This window comes from Spermophilus citellus (genome assembly GCF_964194105.1).
Source record: "Spermophilus citellus genome assembly, chromosome: 5".
Classification (NCBI taxonomy): Eukaryota; Metazoa; Chordata; class Mammalia; order Rodentia; family Sciuridae; genus Spermophilus; species Spermophilus citellus.
Genome location: NC_138186.1, coordinates 126464926 through 126486458, shown reverse-complemented (window position 1 = coordinate 126486458; position 21533 = coordinate 126464926). Strand labels below are relative to the sequence as shown.

The 21533-nt window shown below is 33.9% G+C and overlaps 1 protein-coding gene across 1 annotated transcript in view; it reads left to right on the top strand.

Annotated features, from left to right (window-relative positions):
- Positions 1-21533, top strand: part of MAN1A1 (mannosidase alpha class 1A member 1) — a 165676-nt gene that overhangs the window by 41701 nt on the left and 102442 nt on the right. The window contains exons 3-5 of the mRNA XM_081293716.1: positions 3805-3901; positions 8531-8646; positions 17193-17273. Of these exons, the coding sequence (XP_081149842.1) occupies positions 3805-3901; positions 8531-8646; positions 17193-17273 (294 nt within the window). The remainder of the gene's footprint in view (positions 1-3804; positions 3902-8530; positions 8647-17192; positions 17274-21533) is intronic.

Genomic DNA, 21533 nt, shown 5'->3' with positions numbered 1-21533 from the left:
ATGGTTGGGTCAGTCCAGCTTCATCCATCAGTGAGAACTCTGCACCAGGACACTTCACCTTAGAGGCTGGTGGCCAGCCATCTGTTGTCTGTCTTTGAATTGAGCAACAGGATCATTTGGCTGGGGACAGAATCACATTGGACAAATTATGGAAATTTTGTATAAGATCCCCTTCAAAGGGGGCTGTAAGTGGGACTTGAATGTCTAGGCTTCTTAAAGTGGCTTCTCTGAAAGCCCCAAATCTTTGCATAACCTGTTTTGTAAAAATGGTGATATTTTCACAAAGATTTTTAAAATATCTCTTATGAAAAATTTAAGATCATATGATTAAAACTTCAAAAAATGTAAAAATATCTGCTAAGGATAGTTCCTAGCAACAAAACACAAGTTATGAAATCTACACATAGTAGAGGAAATTCACACATATTTTCTTTCTATGTCCTTGGTCAGGTCAGAATATACTATTTAAAATAAATGGTTAAGTACAACAGTGAAATTGCAAATAACACTTAATTGGTTTTTCTTATTGTTTTCCTGTGTTGATAAACTTTTATTGACTACATAAGAAGGAAGACTCTTAAGCTTTCATACATTGTCCATTGGATTATAAGAGAGACAGAGTCTTGTATATTTCCCTTCTAGTCCTGTAGCATCTTATTATTCATGGAATAGTGGACACTCAATAAATGATATTGCCTAATTACTCAGCCTTGATATCAATTGAAAAGAAAGTACAAAGTGTTTTAAATACTATGTTTTATGTATATTATGCCTTATTTCCAGCTTCTCTGGGCCAAACAATAAATTGTTATGGAATTTTTGGTTCATTCTCTCGTTTGTTTACAGGTACACAGTGTTTTAGTTATACTTTTCACCAATGCAAATATAATTATAAAAATATCTTTGGTTTGCTTTCAGTTTGTTTTTTTCTGAGGGTTTCAGTGTTGCTGGAATCCCAGTCAGCCTCTAGCATAGGCCTGTTTTAATCCTCCTTCTTCAGATATAAGGGTGTAGAACCCTAATTAAGTTGAGGAAAGGCTACAAAACAAAATAAGGAGCTTGTAAAGAGCAGGGATCAAGCTTATTCATGGACTTATTTGATAACAGTGGAATTTTAGAAGTGACATTCTTGCCTGTCAGCTCATGGTTAACACTGGAGAGATTAAATGCCTTCATCGTCCAGCTCCTTAATAGTGTAAAATTAAAAGCTAGTAACATTTTGGTGTTTTCAGATATCTATATATTCCATAAATCTGTGTTAACTAGTTGATTTTATGTATGACTTGTGACTTCAATCTTACAATTATTCTGTGTACACACACACACACACACACACACACACACGATGTCTTACAGTTAACTTTAACAGGTCAAATCACTTCCAGAGCTGACCAACCACAGGAATCTGTCAACTATGAATGTTTCTCTTCGTTTTATAGATTATTAGAGAAATCACTGTTGATGTTCCATTCAGGGCATTTTGACCACACCACTCACTTTCTTTTCTAACTTTAATTTTAAAATCTCATGGGATAAAGAACCCATTTTGAGAAGTGTGTCACAACAACTTTTGAAATGTAGGAAGCTAAGCAATTAGTGTCAGATTTTCACTTGGGAGTAAAAAAAAAAATAAAGATGAGAAAAGTTAATATATACTACAGTGGTAATTTACTAGCAGTACATCATATAAATGGTAATTTTTGACAAAGCAACAGTTCTCTATGGGGAAGCTTTATGCCATGTTTAAGTCACTAATACTATACGGCCTGGTTTTCATTCATATTTGAAGCTGAACCAATCATAATTTTTTCCTTTTTTATGTCAAGTGTATTCCAAAAGGTTTTGAATTTTTAAAGAATTTTGGAATTTATGGGAATGAATAGTTTGCCAAATGTAGTATATTTAATGGTATGACCAAATAAAACTCAGGTGAAAACTCAAGGTGATTTTGTAGATTTCATATACCTAGTCTTTCAGAGGTTCATTGGTTTCTACTTTTTTGTAATGTGACTATACTTGGTTTTAATATAGATTTAAAGTTCAGTCAACATATGACTACCAGCCATCTATCAAAGCAGCATGCTGGGTGCAAAAACACAGGCCATATTCATGGAATCCTTACTTGTACCTGTGAGGACTTGTAACCCAATTTTTTAAATAAGGAAAGAGTCTCACAAAAACAATGACTCATCCATTGGTATGTGACTAATCTGTGACATTGTAGAGATTATAAATCAAGTTAGCTGACCCTCAAATCTATCATACTTTTCAATAAAATTACTTTATAAGAAGAAAATTTTGAAAGCACATTATATGAATTGTTGGATCAGCAACAATTTGATTCATTAAAGGCCATCACATTTCTGACTCAATATGAGTGGTTGGGTAATGCCTGAGGCTTTGCAGTAAGGCCAACAAGGGGATGAACCCTGGCTTCTTGGCTGTGCAGAACAGTCATGACTTTGAGTAAAGTTTTGTTTTCTTTTTAAATTCCATGCCTCAGTTTCTTCACCTACCAAATGATGGTAATAAAACCATATTTCGTAGGGTTGTAGCAAAAATTGAGAACCATACCAAATGTAAGCATTTAGCAGAGTACTAGCAGATGGTACAGATTGTTGGTAGCTTTTAGTAGTAGCAATAGTGGTGAGAGAGGAATATTCAAAACAATCAAAGAAAGATGCTTGTTATTGTTTTCAGAGATATGTGAGGACTGTTATAAATAAAATTGTATTAACTGAGAGTTTTAGTGATGCACAGCCCTTGAACAGTATCTGTAACTTTCTATGATGTTTTTTAATTACTGTTGCTAAAAAAAAAAAAAAAAGATGAATAATTTCTAGGAAGTTGAGGAGTTCCTAACCCTTTTTAAGAAAACTATGACAAAAATAACTAGATATAGTCTTTGAGTCATTGAAAAAAAGTTTACACAACTAGTTCATGAGAGAGAGATTTGACTGTTAAAAACATGGCTAGTACATGGATTTTCAATTAAGAATATATAGAATCAATCTTAAGTTACATATGTATAGACACATACATATCTAGTTAAAGATTGATTATATTAAAATAAATGGAAGTTTTTCTAAATCTAGCTATTTTAATTTTTTATTTCCTGTAGATATTTCAGAACACTTCTCCATATAGTATTGGTAAAGAAATTAGAGTGTTAAAGTGATAACTTTGAATATTTGTCTACATACCATGAGGTAAACAAAGTAGAAAGAACCTTGTGCAAAAATACAATTTTAAATATAGAGGCTTTACGAATCTTATCTTTTATGAGAATGAAATAGATCAATATAGGAATGATTCATCCTTTTAGGATAAGCAAACTATCTGTTGCTGGGAAGTGAGTTTTGAAAATGGTGTTTTTAAAAAATACCATTAAATAGGATTAAGTGGACTCATAAAAGAAGAGTTTCCATTTGTAAACTTAAAGGGGTAATCTGTGTGTGTGATATACATATGTGTTCTTATTTATTTTTACTATCATCACCTTTTTAATTAATCATCATCTCTTTTTTTACTAAAAAGTGATTTTAATATTTTAACCTTTAAATCTAAAATTTGTGGGTTGTCTCTCCCTCTAGAAATGGCCTGCATTCTCCCTTGAACCTATATTCCTTGCTTTACCCCATAAACTTCTCACTCTTGAGATAACCTACATTCTCCCTTGAATATGTCTCTGCTTTCCTAAATAAACCTTTGTCTGTTTCTCTAGGGGGTGAGGGAGAGTATGTCATCGAATTTGTAACAAAATTTTTGTTCAAATTATAATCTCATTTTTATTTCTTTTCTCAGATGATGAAACATGCTTGGAATAATTATAAGCGTTATGCATGGGGATTAAATGAACTGAAACCTATATCAAAAGAAGGCCATTCAAGCAGTTTGTTTGGTGAGTAGAATGTGCTTTGGTGACATATGTTCTCTCCAGTTGCGTGAGTTTATAGTCTTAGAGAAATTTGTGTGATGTGGTGATCCTCCAGGCCTTCCATGCTGCTTGGAAACCTGCACACCCAGTGGAGTTTTCTTCAAGGATTGTGCATAGTGTGTCATTTAAAAATAGTGCAGTGGCTGCACATCAGAGTGACTTGCATAACTTAAAAATACCGACACACCTGGAGCACACTTCCAGAGAGTCTTAGCTAATAGATGTGAGGTGCAGCATTAGGATTTGTAGATCAAAAGATGTATCCCACAGGAGAGCATTTGGTCTGCTGTATTAACTGCTTCCTTCCAGGTAAAAATGTGTATTTATGGGTAAACTGGCCAAGGCAACCAACCATGGTGTTCTTTACTATATCTCAACCTTGGCTGTAGGTTCTTGCTGTTTGTACCATGCAAAAGATCATGAGAAAACACTGGGCCATGTATTTGGGCTTTTATCTGTATTGCATTTGGTCCTCACAGCACACTCCATGATTGGTCCTGTGGGTATTAATGATGTTTCTAGGGTAGAAGTAAGGAAGCTAAGAAACAGAAGGGTTTGATGGCTCCCACTCAGTGTCTTGTCTACTGCACTTGATATCCTTCAGCTCCCCAGGTTTTGTCTAGAAATATTAAGATGAAAGGGAATGGAGTCTTATTCTGACGGTGCTGAATTCACCAGTAGAAAATGCAGCTTTCCATACTTCAACATAATGTGTTAATTAGTACCAATTCTTATATCAACTAACAATTTCAACTAACATTTATTGAGCACTTACTCTGTACCAAATGCCATTCATGCCACATCTCATTTAACCTCATTATTATACACATTTTATTGATGAGAAAAATGAGGCTCAGGGAATAGCTTTCCCAGAGATAGCCGCCTACTGACTGGTTGAACTTGACTTGAATTCTAGTGTTTCTGGCATCAGAATTCATGTTCCTAATCATTATACTATGCTTTTCCATTTACTTAGGACATTTCACATTTGGCTCTACTTCTGGCACTGGTGTTAATGAAAATAATATATCTTTAAAGAGTTCATGGTCTAGTGCAAAACACATGTATATAAACAGTAAATTCTCAAAGCCTTAGATAGTTCAGTAGATGTTCGTACAAAGTTCTGAGCAACCAGTAGGATTTCCAGGAGGGAGAAGGGTATTGCAGGTGATTGCAAAATAGGTAAAGAGGCCAGGCGTGGTGTGTGTATGCCTGTAATCCCAGTGGTTTGGGAGGCTAAGGCAGGAGGATCACAAGTTCAAAGCCAGCCTCAACAACTTAGGCGTTTAGCAACTCAGTGAGACCTTGTCTCTAAATAAAATACAAAAAAATGGCTGGGGATGTGGCTCAGTGATTAAGTGCCCCTGAGTTCAATCCCAGGTACTAAAAGAAAAGATAGGGAGAACTGGAAAGAGTAGACGAAAGGAGAGACTGCTTGGTCTCTCATAGTGACACAATTTAGAAATGAAGTGAGCTTCAACCTAGCAACAGCATATTTGAAGTTGTTTCAGAGATTTCTAAAATAGTGTTTTAAGACACCATTAATATGGGTGGTGAGAGGTACAAATTGAAGAGAGTAACCCTGAAACTTCATACTGAATCAGAGGTCTTTATATTTTTTTTAATGTTTACTATGACTTTTTAAAAAATCTGATTAGATTTTTACTTCTATCTTCATGAACTTAGTTTGTATCTTTTAAGAAATAACTTGCATGTAATTTTCCAGGTTTATCAAATAGATTATTTGCTTCTTTGTTATATTGATGGCTTTAAAATTTATGCCAGAACTTTAAAAACATACTAAGTATCTGGGCACGGTGATAACTCCTCTTTAATTTAGGAATGTTGAGGCAACTGAATGAGGCCATAAGCAACTTAGCAAGACTCTATCTCTAAAATATATATTTAAAAAAAGGGTTGGGGATCATGCTCAAGTTGCTAAGGGCCCCTGGATTGAATCCCCAGGACCAAAACAAAAACAAAACAACTCAAACAACAAAAACCCCAAATACTAAGTTTCTTCTGCCTTCATTTTTAAAATAATTTTTATTGCATTTTCTTGGTAAAAACACTTTCCATAATCCAGATAAGAACTCGTTCATTAAAAAAGTCTTCAGATATTAGCATAAGAAAATGAAATATTAATATTAATAGTCAAGTGATATTTCTCGTTCCATCTTTGAATTAAATAGGCTACATAAAAATTTTCTTGGTATAGTAATACCAATGTAGCAGGACTTGTTACAAAGAATAAGGTTTTTATTTTTACAGATAAAGGACCTTTTAAATGACTCCTTGAGCTCATTTACTGTTCAGTTCTTATCTGTAAATAATATGTTGTGCTTTATATTCTTCAGCAAATGAGGTAGAAGACAGGAAATTTCTAGTCCCTTACCACCAGGCTTCATGGAATGGCTTTTAGTTTGAGATAGTTTGTTCTGAGTTTAGGCTTTAAAAGCAGCCTGGTGTTTTCAAAGAAGGCATTAGTCTTTATGAATCTAAGTTTTCCCAATTATTAGTGTTCCAGGCTGTTTCTTTCTCATGGTTGTTTCTTTCCAGTTAGGTTGAGCCTCACATTTGTTTCTGAGGGGGGAGAAAACTCGTTACTTCTGCAACTTAAACATTAGTGAACATAAGAAATTATCTCAAGTATCCATCATCCCCAGTTCCACTTTAAACAAGAAACTCAAACTATTTTAAGATTTCAGAGATTAAAACAAAATTTCAAGTGGAATTGTACCTCAAACAGAGATAGGCAAGTGCAAACACTTGACCAGCTATACTCAGGATAAAACTAAAATATAAGAATAAAAATGCTTACTTGAAGTTCTTAATCACTGAAAATTAGATATCAGTGAAAATATGAAGCTACTGTCTAAAATTCTGCTTTAAAATATTCCCTTTATTGTTTCCCTGAATCTATAGTTCTATTTGAAAAATTTTTGTAAAAAAGTTGTCTTTTAGAGAACATTGAATCACAATAAAATCTGTAATGAAATGAAAGTATCTTCAGGTCTTTTTCTCCTTATCATTAGGTAAGACGCTGACTTTATATATTTTTGAAAATATTTTCATACTCTATTGCTTGTGGTTTTCTAATGATAATTTCTCAACATGGTATTTGAAGAGAGTGTGCCAAATGAAATAACTTTTAACGTGGAGCCATTTGAATTAGGATTGGCCACAACACTATCTGAGTAGAGTACCTAGTCTTTCAACAGACATTCATTGGTCATCATCATCACAATCATGCAGGGTTCCATGAAGAATGTAGAAATGAACAACACATGGTCTCTCAGTTCTAAGGAAATTTAGGATGAAAAGAGATGCGTACAGAACAGAAAATGATGAGCACCAGAGAAACATAAGGTCTCCTACTGTGGGAGTTTGGAGAAAATAAAACATTATGGACTGGCTAGGTGGGAAAAGGGAACTGGGATCAGTTAGGGTTTCCTAGAGAGGGTGGGATTTCGTTTTAGAGTACAGTAGTCCCCTCTCTTTGCCCATGATTTTGTGTTTTGAGTTTTACTTACCTGCAGTCAGTTGAAGTCTAAAAGTGTTAATTGGCAAGTTTCAAATATAAATAATTCTTAAGTTTTAAATTGTGTGCTATTCTTAGTAGTGTCATGGAGTATAGAGCCCTATTGCTCTGCACTGCCTACATGCAGTCATCCAGTGTTCACACCAAATGTGTTACACACCTGTTAATCAATAACCATCTTGGCTCATCTCTCCTTGGTATTACCATAACAGTGTTCAAATAACTCATTTCACTTATTTAGAGCCTCAAAGTGCAAGAGCAGTGACGCTGGCAATTCAGATATGCCAAAGAGAAGCTGTAAAGTGCTTCTTTTATAAGGGAAGATATGACATTTCTAAACTTTCTAAGGAAAGGGAGGGAGAAAATCATGCTCAGATTGCTAAGATCTAAGAATGAATTGTCTATCCATGCAATTGTAAAAGAGGAAACAGAAATTCCTGCCAGTGTTTTGCTGTTATATCTCAAACCATAAAAAGCATGGCCACAGTGTATAAGCATTTAGCAGAGCTGGAATAGCCATTTAATTTGTGTATGGTTAGCAAATAACAGTATATTTAGAGTTTGGTATTATCTGATATTTCAAGCATCCACTGGGTTATTGGAACATATCCACTACAGATAAGGGGGTTAATGTAATGATTTCTTTGAGCTATCATTAAACAATTTTAGATGTAGTAGTTATATTTAGACAGTTTATGTTGGTGCACTTTGGTGTAATTACATTAAAGTTAATTTGTGTGTTGCCCTTTGTTTTATACTTATTCTTTTCCTAGAGAAAGCAATCACAAATTAAATTTCTAAGAGATTTATTTTCTACAAATCAAAAGAAACATTAAAGATTTGTCTATCTTCCTGTAGTTTTTGGTTTGGTTTTAATACTTTTTTTATATTTTCTTTTGCTGGGAGAATTTTAGATTGTATTCAGTATTATTGCTTATTAATAGATTCAAAATCACCCTCTTTCCTAAGTATTACGTGTGTGTGTGTGTGTGTGTGTGTGTGTGTGTGTGTGTGAAAAGTATTTTAGTGAATATTTTTTCTGGTATTTCCAGGTAATATCAAAGGAGCAACTATAGTAGATGCACTGGATACACTTTTTATAATGGGAATGAAAAATGAATTTCAAGAAGCAAAATCATGGATTGAAAAAAATTTAGACTTTAATGTGGTAAGTTAAATAAAAGTTGCTAATTGAGTCCTTGAAGCTTAGTTAATGTGGATACATTTTGTATTAGGACAGAATGTCCTATCTTAATGTATCCTAGCAGAAACAAATAATGCAACTTTGCATAGCAAAGATATTACTAGCATGCTATGTTCTTACTCTCTCTTACATACACATCTTTGTTTTTTTGGTAAATGAAGGGTAAGAAAAATTAATATTTGTTGAAACCTACATGTGCCAAGTATTAGTCATTGTTTTATCTCATAATTGATGTTGACAAATAATTTATTCTAAAGAAAAGGAAGCATTGGCCCTAGCATTCATTCATTTATTTATTTTCTTTCTTTCTTTCTTTTTGCCATTTTTTACTTATGACTTCAATATTGGTACTGTTTTTAATCTGAGATTACTCTGCAGAAATCCTAGTAAACCTCTTGTCCATCTGTTAAGCATTCTGTGATATCTGTTGTAAATCTCCATAACCAGGAAGAAGAAATGTTCTGTATGTTGAAATTGGGCAGAGAAAGAGGGTTTTCCTGCCACATCTCTGTTTTGTGGCACTCTTTGTTATTTTAAATAAATTAAGCTACCTACCTTCAAAATCCTACAGGCTTATCTCCAGTTACATATGAGATATCTATCTACCTACCTATTTCTCTGTCTCTCTCTCTCTGCCCACCCTCTCTATCCCTCTCTCTCTCTCTCTCTCTCTCTCTCTCTCTCTCTCCCCCAACTGCCCACCCCCCCCCCATGTCTCTCCTCTCTCTCCTCAAAATTAACTAGATTCCTTCAAAATCCAATGATGGAAAACAGGAAAGTAGACTTAAACAGTAGATCTATGAATCACATCCAGGTCCTTTCCTGATACTTGGATTGGTCTGCCTGAAAATTATAACATTGTAGTCCCAAAATAATGTAGTTTTTTTATGGATAACATAGTATCATTCCCTCTTAAAAACATTATTGCTTATATTTAAATTAACAATTTTTCCTGATAACATTTTAATTGACAGTACAAGGTTATTATACACAATTAATGGATCCAGAAGTATTGTAAGGGAAGAATAAAAATGAAACTGAAGTAGAAATACTGCTGTTGAGAGTTTTATCCTACAGTGCTCCTAAATATAAACAAATTTTGCAGTCAGGGATAAATTTGTTTATATGCAAAATATTCAATTTGCATCACTTAAAAGCACAAAGTAAATGCTTTTCATTGGCTTACACTATCATTAACTAAAACTCATTTTCTTTTCATTAAGGCATAGCAAGTTGATTCATTTGCATACTTGGTAGCACAAAGTTCAAATGGCTTTAATAACTGGCTTAAAATAAATCACTGGGATAATATAGTTTTGGAAGTAGGAGCAAAGGCTTTACAAATGAACCTTTATGTTCAGTTCAAGACTCCGTAAAGGTAATAGATATCGCAGAAAACCCTAAGAAGAGACTCCATAGATAAGTTTTCTGATTTAATTCAAAGTACTCCTTGAACAAAGAGTCTAAGACAGATTTTTGTTTATTCACTATTCATTCACATATGTACTAATTATTTACCAAGTAGTACCCTCTAAGGATCACTTACTTACTCTTATGGAGCTTCTAGTCTAGCAGGAAAAATAGAGTACCCCAGCAAAGGCTGAGTTGTCTAAGGTATCAACAATTGAATGACTGCCTGATAAATTCCAGATATTGTGCTAGCTGATTGTTTTTCATAGGTTGATCTTAATCTTTGTGACAACCCTACAGGGTAAGTGGTATTTTTCCTACTTTTGTAGATGAAAATATGGTTAATTAATCTACCCAAAATTATATAGCAAGTAAGAGCTGTAGTTGCAATATGATCTGCCTAATTCAATGACCCTGTTTTTTTACTAGAGAGGAAATACAAAGAATTGAGAAATATATAGGCAGCCAGAGAATTTGAGTCCTCTGAGGTTAGGAATGTAATCTTAATATTACAGTGCTCATTAGAGTGTGTCATTTAATAAGCATTCAGTAAAGGCTTGTGAAATGGATAAGAAGTTAGTCCCCCTGTCCTACTTCTCAACCAAGTATGTTAGATTCAGCTGGAAGGCCTACTGACAGGGTGCAGAGATAGCTGCATTGTGTCATATGTTTATATGGTTAGACATGATCTGAAATTCAGAGAAGTTAACCTACCTGTTTTTAGCTAACCTACTTTCAGAACAGATTTGTGGTGGTTTCTCTAACAGGAAGCTCATCAACAGATGGACAAACAATCAAGGGTGTTTAACATGAGCATTTCTAAATTTAATTGTGAGTTCCCTCTTCCTTACTGGCACTGAAATAAACAAATAAATAAAAACACTGAAAAACACTTGTTACCTAGATCCTTACATGAGAAGTACTGAAAACTGCCCTTCATTAGAAAATTTTATAGAACATATAGAACTTTTCTTCAGATAACAATTTCTTATATAAACCCTCTGTAAATGCAAAAGCTATATTAAAACTATACTTGAAATGCATCTTTCTATATTGAGGTAAAATGATATCTTGGTGTAAGGCAGGGCTTTGTCTGAGAAAGACAAAGGATAGATGATTAGCTTGCTCAAGACAGTAGCAACACAACTCTAACAGAACTTTGGCAAACACCTGGATTGTGCCTTTGATTTTAATGAATGCCATATGTTTTGGAAAAGAGAGGTACTGGTGGCTAAGGTGACTTTATTTTTTAATTTAACGATCCAGGCTGTTTGTTCTTTTCATTTCAAGGAAATAAGGCAAACAAGCTGTAGGGGTCCCTGCTGGAAGGATGTAAGTTGACTTCAGGAAGCAGTTCTGGAACTTCTCATATGCCTGACTGACTACTTGACTTTGATCCAGAGTTCCATGCCAAAAGAAGGGACTTTTGCTCTAATAATGCTCTTGAAAATGATCTGTTTTGGAGAAGCACACATTGCATCCCAGTGGGCAGATAAATAAGTTAATTATCCTGTTGAATGGAGTTATTCAGTATTTTCTATCTTATATTAAGAAGTACCTGCCAGGAGTGATGATTTGGGCTTTGGCTATACAAGGAGCTGTTCTCTGACTGTGATTAGCAATAGATCAGGCTGTTATGTGAGACCCTTTCTGGACCTGCATGGCCAAACCAACCTATTACATAGACAAGGTGGTGATTTGCCTCTCATTGTGGCCCAGAAAACTTACATTTTGTTAACAACCTGGAGATTTATCATGTTAATTAAATATGAAACTAAAGCTGCTAGGATATACTAAGAATATAAAGTATTGCAATTTAATCTGTTACAAATGTTGTATGCTTACTCTTAATCTTCAAAGTATACCACACACATTTTGAAGTACTAATTATATAATTAAAGATGTATTTTAATTCTAAACAGGCAAGGATTATAGGCAGTTACCTGATTTAATCAGTTACCGAAAAGTCTAAAGTTTCCAGCATATTTCTTAGTAAGGTAAAACTCAGTTATCATACCTGTTAGTAGTGGTGTGGTTATTAAACATAGTTAGTACATTGGGTTTTAAGACAGCAGTTGTTATTAAATATAATTATTGCATTGGTATGTAGTAGAGCAACTGTTATTAAATCTTGCTTATTTCTCAGGTATGATAATAGCCTGGGGAGATCAGAGAACTGCCCTTAAACACACACACACACACACAGACACACACACACACACACACACACACACACCTACTATATTTTGAGTTCACCCTAAAATTCAAGCTGTCATAACTAAAAAGTTCTTGAAATATATCATTTTGTGAATAATTTTGATGAGCAAGTTGTTTCTAAGTTTCAATCCGATTAGAGCTTCTCTGAGTTGTTTAAAATTCTGCCTTTCCTAATGGAGGAGGCTGGACTTCCAGGCACTCATTGTGAAACAGATTTTGAAGCATTCATGTTCCTACTGCTCAGATAGGGTTGGATTCTTCACACACTTGAACTCATGACATTGATTTGAAGGAAGCCTTTCCTAGCAGGAGCAAGTATACTGTTGAGGATTGGGGGAAAGGGACATAAATTATTAAATTTTTTAATAATAAGATTTATAAAAAAAATTTAAAAACCATCTTTTTTCCAATTTTTACAATACTTATCATTTTATATTATAATTTTACATATGTGTATAGTAAATCAGAGGAGAGAAATGTAAAGAAAATGGAGTAACTTAAAAGGAAAATTACCAGGGTAAGGAACCCAAAAGGCTTAGGCACTAATAATTTTTTCCATGATTTACGTTACTCACCAGTTGATTTTTGATATAAATTTAGTAATACTACATATTTTATTAAGCTTATAAATGGATCTGGTTAGGTACCATTGCTGGAAAAAAAAGTCAAAATAAAAAAGCAGTTTCTCTAATCCAGAATTATTTTATGAATACATCTTTAGCCAAAAATTTCCAAGCTGTGCTTGTTCATCAGGTATTATACTAACTAATAAGTTCTTGCAATTTAAATAAAAGACTAGATCTACTTCTTAAATTGAGTCTAACATAGGCTATGTGCTAAGAGCCACAAAATATATAGAGTACACTCCTGGAATGCAATCTTAGAGATTTAGGGGTAAAGTTTGTTTTTATTTTAAAAGTAGCCCAGATGAAATTGATTATGAAATTCACATTAATTGTTAGGGCAGATCAGACAAAACTCTATTTGTAGAGGCTACTTCATCTATGTATGCCCTCTCCTACCCAATCCCCTCTTCTGTCATTAGGATAAGTGAATAGAAAACTTTCAGAACTTTTTAAAGATACTGCTTGAATATTAATAGGAGGACTGTATTCTTTTAAGTTTAGTATGATTATTTTAATAGATATTGAAATCAGAAGTTTGAAAAATGGCCTAAGATCCCTATATTGAACAAATTTTTTAAAATCCAGGTATCATATAAAGTATCTCAAGCCCAAATGGAAATTAGTCAGGATTCTCTATGTCAAAAGAAGGCTTTTCAGCCATTGGGAAATAGCATTCTTGTGAAGGTAACAGAAGATAGGTATTTTGATTGTTCAATACCTCTGTGGAAGATAGGCCTTGGGGTTTTAGGCTGAACTAATATGCAGAGGTAATGGCACCAGTTGTCTGTTGAGGACCTTATTTTTTTTTCCAGGGATTTTGCACAGTGCTTAATACTCATGGGCTTATAATAACTTGTAAGGAATGCATTGTCCCTTTGGATAAATGATAAAATGAAGACTCAGAAGAATTGAGTTACCTAGGTTCTCACACTCAATAGCTCTCACATCAGTTTTTAGTTCCAGATCTTTCTGACTCTAGGCCAGTGTTTTTCTAGTCTGCTAACCAGTTCGGTATAGTGGGAGAATTTTTGTCTTCTTCATTGTTTTTATCTAAGAATCTGTATGGAGTAACCTAAGTCTAAATTTCAGTCTTCTGGTGTAAAACAAAATATAACCTAGAATGTTAAAGGAGCTCAAATAATTTAACTTTGAAAGAAAGGAGGGAGGAAGAATTTATATGGTGGTAATTCAAAAGTAATTCTGGTTTTAAGAGGAAGTTGGTGACTCTTGAGAATTACTGATAGTGATGTTGTGACATTCCTGAACAAGATTTTTAAAGAGAAGGACATAGCAATCATCTGGGACATGGATTTACTAACAAGCCAGATTTGCTTCTTAGAAACTCATTAGAATATTAGATCTATGAAATTTTAAAGTCACAGCAACTGACCTTCAGCATAGCACCTTACAGGGTTATCTTTCAATACCTTAGAGGTAGAGGAAGATAAATAGATTTAGGTTCTAGAATGCATACAGAGCTAGATCAATAGCAGATTGAATAACTGCATCCAATAGGTGATTGATGTCAAGCTGAAGATATATTTCTGGTGGTATTTGACATGGCTCAGTCCTCTACCTGCAATAATTTTTATCAGATGTCTATATAAAAGTCCTGATGATCCAAAATTTTTGTGGGAGGAAGAAAGAATGCATATGTAATGAATCCATAGTCAGAATAAGAACATAAAATCATGTTAACAGGCTTCAATAAACAGAAATGTGGGGGACTATTCTCAGGTTTAAAAATGGAAAAACACAAGAACAAATTGAGAGGAATATATTTGAGGGTTAAGTTGTTAGATTTTATCATTAGACATATTACTCTTAGACAAAGAATAAAGTTGTGTGAACCAAACTAAATTAATAGATTATCTTTCCTTTCCATTATCAGTAATTTTGTAGACTACTAACATTTTCCCCAGTATTTATAAAATCCTCATTCAGAGTGATACAGTTAAAAGATAGATTGCACCTATATAGAGTACATTTAACCAAAATATATTAGATATATGATGCAAATTATGAAATACATTTGAACAAATTCAGCAGTGGTCTTATTTTATGATGCTTTTACCTAAGTTTGGCCTACTAATTCCCTCTCTCAATTTGTTTTCATAATCTTTCTTTTGCAGAAAAAAATTTTTAACATTAAGCAATTACTTAGCTTTACTTCTTAGATCGTTTTATCTATTTAGAGAGTGTGTGGGGGAATGAAGTGAATCGGTAGCTCCTTTATTTTCTGCAAACATTTTCTAACACTAAAATATAGACTCAAGGAGTTCGAGGACCTTACCAGACTTCATTGCTATGTCCTAGCACCTAGGACAAAGCCTGGCACATAGTAGTTGTTTAACGGGAAAGGAGATAATATCTCAAATGATTTTGACGAAGTTCATCAGCCAGATAATTACTCCATATGTTGTAGGTTGCTGCTAGCCCTCATGAATATCAGTGAATGGTTTGATATTAGGCAAATGTGACAATTACTGAGTAGGCCCAGTGAATATGAAAAGAAGTAGCTCATGAAAGCTTGAAGTGTACCTTGTATATATTGTAGGAAAGTAACATAATACAAAACAGATTCATTTAATAGTCAAATATTATAAAATAATAAAAGTACTGACAATAATTACTAACTAGATGCTGTACTTATTTCAGGCATGTGAGATATTATAAAAAATCAGAATAGCAAAGCCCTGAACTGGGAATCAGAGCACACAACTTCAAATCCTGATTCTACCACTTATTAGTTGTCTGACCTTCAAAAAGTCACATTAACTACTGTAAGACTCAGTTTCTCCAGCTCTGAAATAGGTATAAGAACAACAATTAATTCATAAGATCATTGTGAAGATTTAAAGACAGGATCATGTAAAGAGATTAGCACAGATTTGGGAAATTATAAATAATAATAAAAAGAAAGCTATTATTGGTATAAATAAGAACTATTTTAGCAAGATACAGCATACGTTATTATCATTTCCTTCATGTAGAGATGAAATGTCATCTCCAATGGGTGTGACTGTTCCAAGTTGCAGGTAGAAAATTGGAAACCAGTGCTAGAACCCAATTCTCCATGATTTTAGACCCCCTTTGCATTCCATCTGTGCTACTTTAACATAATGTCGTTATGGAGAGCCGCTCCAGAAGGCACTCTAAGTCCAAATTTCAAATCAAAAGAGAGCTTTATTTACCTGGCCAGGGACTATCACCCACCATAGAGATCAAGCTCTGTAGGAGAACAACAGCTTCCTGGTCCAAACACGGAGAATATAAGCACAAAAACCACAATTCAGTGACTTGCTTATCATCATGTAAGCTAGCCAATCATAAAAATTAAAACATTAATAAGTGGAACCTGTGGACTCTTGGCAGGACTGGAATTTTCCAGTCAGCAAGCAAGGGATAAACCAGAAGCTAAAGAAAAAAGCATTAGCTTTGCAGTTCAGTTGACCACCATCTTGAATTCAAGCAGCTACATAGTCGCATCCTGAATTTGGACAAAGGTCTGCAAGGCGAGAATCTACTTCAAAGTCATGTAGACCCACAAGGGCATTCAAACCCAGGATGTAGCTCACCATAACTATCGCTGCATCCTGAGCAGGGTACAATTTGTGGGGTATAAAGTACAGAAAGACAATTTTTTTTATAAGAAAACAGCTTTTATTTCAGTTTCTCAGAAACAGCTCTTGTAACAGTTTTATAGAAGGCAGCAAAATGGAGTCTTAGGCCTGTCTATGACAGTTCTTGCTTTTTAAGAGTCTTATCTAATATATATTTTTTCCTAATCTATAAACTATAACTTACACTCTTATTGATTGTATTTATCGGTTCACACTGCAACAGTGTGAAAATATGCTAGACTAATGTTGAACTCCCAACCACAGTATAGTATGATGGACCTTTCAGGAAGTAGAAGCAAGCAAATAAATAAAATAAAGCAGGAAACAGAATAGAAAAAGCATGCTCTGGTCCTAGTGCCTTTGCACAAAAGAGAATGCCAAATATTATATATTTTGTTGACTACAAGGAAAAGGAAACAATATTTTTATAATTTTTATTTTGAGTGAAATTATTCTTATCTAATTAAGTATATTTTGACACCACTGAAAGGGAGAACTTTTCTCATAGTATACAAATTTCTCTGGACAAGCATAGAAGATTTGAATAGACTTTAAACAATATGTAGCTATCATGATAGTCTTCTGAATTTTGTGCTGTCATTGCATCTGAACCTCCTTCATTCTATTTCCACAGAATGCTGAGATTTCTGTTTTTGAAGTAAACATACGCTTTGTTGGTGGACTCCTATCAGCCTACTATTTGTCTGGAGAAGAGGTAAGATGAAAAACAGTGTATACATGTGAATTATAAAGTATCTTCAAGTCATGCTTATTTGTTAGATTTGCCTTTTGTGGTATATATTTAGGAGGAGTCCATTAAATTTGTATCTTCAAGTCATGCTTATTTGTTAGATTTGCCTTTTGTGGTATATATTTAGGAGGAGTCCATTAAATTTTCATATTTTCATGGGCTCATAGCTTGCATTGAATTTATCATAATATGTGCTAATTAAATGAGCAAGCTGAGAAAGTTTGGCAGAACATATTGTCAGGGAATGTTAAGTAATGCCTTTAAAAAAGCCTGGCTCCATCTATTCTGTTATGTATGGTGTGATTATAACTACAAATTATATATGCCTATAGACAAATTAAAGAGTTTAGGGTAGAGTGGCCTTGCATCTGAATTTTTTTCTTTGAAAATTATTTTAATGTTAGCTTGATTAAAACTTTTTAAAATGAAGAAAGCATGGCAAATAAGATATAAAAATTATAGAATTTATGAAATTGAAGGGGAAAGACTCTCAGCAGCTTCCCAGTGAAGAGTTCTGCAGGCCAGGTGTGCCTGTGCAGCATGCATTGTTGCTCTTCCTGGGTCAATGATGATTAATTAATTATCTGATGCTTGAAGCAAAGGAGGAATTTTTAATTTAGCTCCCTTCTATTGATAAAGAAAGGATTTTTGTAGCATGTTCATAAAGGATACTAGTGCTATTTTCTTGAAAGGGTTTGAACAATTTTATTAATAACGTTAAGTGTCCACTAAGATGTCAGAATAGACCTCACCTTTAATATTGACAGTGTTAAAAAGCTGACATCAAGGAAAAAGCAGTCACGTACTTCAATTACACATCAATCAGATTTGCATTAGCCTCAGCATTCTGGCTGGAGGAAGGGTAAGTCTTACCCAGTGTAGTATTTCATGTATTTCTAAGCCTCAAACAGATTTAGGCAGAGCAATAAAAGTTTAATGAGAAAAGCTGCTTGACTTTGTTCCTGTCTCTCAGGTACTTTCCTAATCATAACAAAACAGTCCTCACACTTTTATATTTTCTCTCTCTCTCTTTAGATTTTATTCCACCATATATCTTTCAAAGCGTATAGATGGCTTCTATATTCCCCAGTATCTTCCAGCCTAAGTGTTAAATTCTGTACTTTATTATGAACTGTGTCACCTTCTCAGCCAGAGTGATGAGAGCCTCTGGTGTCGTAAGCTTTTTCCTTTTTTCCCAGTTTTTCCAGTCCTCAACAACTTCATTTGTCCAGTTCAGTTACACACTCCTAAGTATTAAGCCAAGGAATCTATATTTTTTAAAAAGTCTTGCTTAAAATTAAATAATGCTACTCAACAAATTTCTGCTTTTACAGTGTGTGTCTCTGAGCATCCAATGCCGGATGTTTTCAGTTTTTGAACATGGCATACTAGGATAACCTTGCTTTTAACTTTCTCCATAATTTACATGTAGGTGAGGCAATTTGGAGGAAATAAAAGACTATCCTTCTGTGTCTGAGCTCAATTTGGATAATGGAGAATAGAAAAAGAAACAAACATGTATTTCTTCTAAATATGCATAATATTATTTATGATACTTTCTATAAAGATGTTTTAAGTTTGCATACATATAAGAGTTTCTATTTGTATATGTACCTAATGATACATATTTATGTATATGCTATAGATAATATACTTTGGTTATAGATAGAATCATTTCCTTAAGACCTTATAAGAGTGTTTTTTAAATTTTACATTTAGCTAGCTTTAATAAACAAAGCAATAAGGCACCTCTATTGAAAATGACTCTTTTTAGTATATTTTCATTGTCTTTTTCACTGTGTAAATCTTGTTTACTATAGATTTTTCTATATTTTAATTTTATGAGAAAAAGTTGCTTAAGGTATTTCCTTTCTTAGATGCTTCTCTGTTTCTGTATAATACATTTCAAATTTTGTTCATAAGGATTCATCTTTTTGGCATATGTTTGCTTGATGGTTCCCTAAATATTAGACATTTGGGTTATTTTCATATTTTATATTTTCTATATTTTAAAAAATGCAGCTATAATCAGTTTATTCTCTCACATTGGGTTACTAGATGAGAACTCATTAGCAGTAAATTGATTTAGCATCATTTCCTGCATTTTCTGCCTAATCACCTTGTCACTGACGATGGCCTTTCATTTCTTCAGTGCATTCAGGAGAGTTGGCTATCAGTCATGTGATCAGGAAACATTGTTTTACCCCAGGTCTGTGCATGAGCTATTTGTCCCCATACCAAAATGAAAACATGAGCAGTCATTTAACAGAAAGAACACCAACGTGGCCGAATTATTAATAAGTTAGTTTCAATAGTTCATAAAGTTCTCTTCCACATATCTTTATTAGATCATAGGATTTAAGGTAGTTAAGAAAAATTCATTTTTCTAAACTACTTCATAGAAGCCTTACTATACTACCATAATTTAACATCCTGATGTCATTACTGACGCTTAGGAACATTTTAAGAACATCTTATAAATCACCATCAGAAGTACATAGGCCCACCCTGATACAGTCCAAAAATCTTAAATTATATTGCAAAAGCAAGAGAGGCCACACCACTCGTTTATGTTACATGCTGCAGGAACGTTAGTTAGAAACACTGAGCTATATTCAAGAATGCCACCAGAACTCTAACCTACCAAGAGAAGAGACATGAAATGCCTGCAATAAACTGAGATGATAGGCGTGTATTCATAAGTATAAAATGTCCTTACTCAGTTAAAATATTTTGTAGTACCATAATGTCAAGCTTCAAAATTTCTCCCAACTATAAAAGAAACTCAAGCAACCACAAGAATTACAAACAGAATGGAGATACGATGAATACTAAATAGGAATGATCATTGTTAAGAATAAAAGATAACATTGCATTGCTCTATAATAAGCTGAAGGGGAATGAAAATCCTCACAGAAGACAGTAAATATAGAAGTATCTAGAATATTGTCACCCAAATACGTTATACTCACTAGTTTCTTTTGAAATGGCAGGATAAGTCTGTGATCTCAATGTACACTAAAAATAAGTGTGGAAAAAGCTACATCCCATTTTCTTTCTTGGAAATTCACAATGCACAGAAAAAGAAACATTTAATTTTTATTTATCCTTGTTATTTTCTACATTTTTTATTTATTTTTATGTGATGTTGAGGATTGAACCCAGTGCCTCACACATGCTAGGCAAGCGCTCTACCACTGAGTTAAAACCACAGCCCCTATTTTCTACATTTAATTAACTATAACCCCACTGAGCTTTTTAAAAATGTAACATCTACTAGCACTGAGTTGGAATTATTGTCTCCCAGAACAATTTTTGGAAAACAACAATGTAAATTAGGAGTAACCAACACAAAAATGGTATTGAAAATTTGCAAGTGCAAAATAGAAATGAGTCGATTTAAGGCATTGCAAAAGAAGATGCTACATGTAGAAAAGAGCACGTACAAATATTGTGCAATATACAGAAATCAACAGCTGTATTGAGCAGAGAGTGATTTTAATGGGACAAGGCGATACCACAGAATCAAAGAGAATGCTGAAGAACAATCTGAAACAAAACATCTCTGGTTACCCTGGAAGATCTCTGTAGTTTAACTACATCCCTAGGACATTGTAGAATTAGTAAATGTAGACTATTTTTTATTCTTGTCTCACTTTGTTCAAGATACAAAGTTCCCCAAGAAGAAGGCATTGACAATGTTAGAGTTACACATAGCCCCTTGGGGATTAGGGAATGAAGGAAAGGGTATGCTAGGCATCTTCCACAGGGTTTGAGTGCAGTATCCCATGAAGAATGAGTACAAGGAAGTATAGACAATTTGTGAATGCAAACTAAGGCCCTGTTAGAAGAGTGAGGAGAGTAGATGTTTTGGAGCTTGATGAGATTTAGGTTCACTATGATGAATGATAAGAAAGGCAGAGGAAATCGACAAGCCATATGGAAACTAATAATTTAATAAAATTCCTTTAAAAAAACCACCAACAAAAAAACTTTCCTTGATTTAAAAGCCTCCTTTATTCTTTGAATTAAGGGAACACAAATGAACTACTGGAGTATTAAATCTTCAAAGGAAACATTCTGCTAGTATGTTTGAAGTCTATGAACCAGAAAAACACATAAACCAACAGTCAAATTGGTTGAAGAACTTTCTTTTGATGAAAAAAAAAATAGTAGAGGACACCAGATCCAAGACTCAGGAAGCACAGACAGTAGACTCTTACT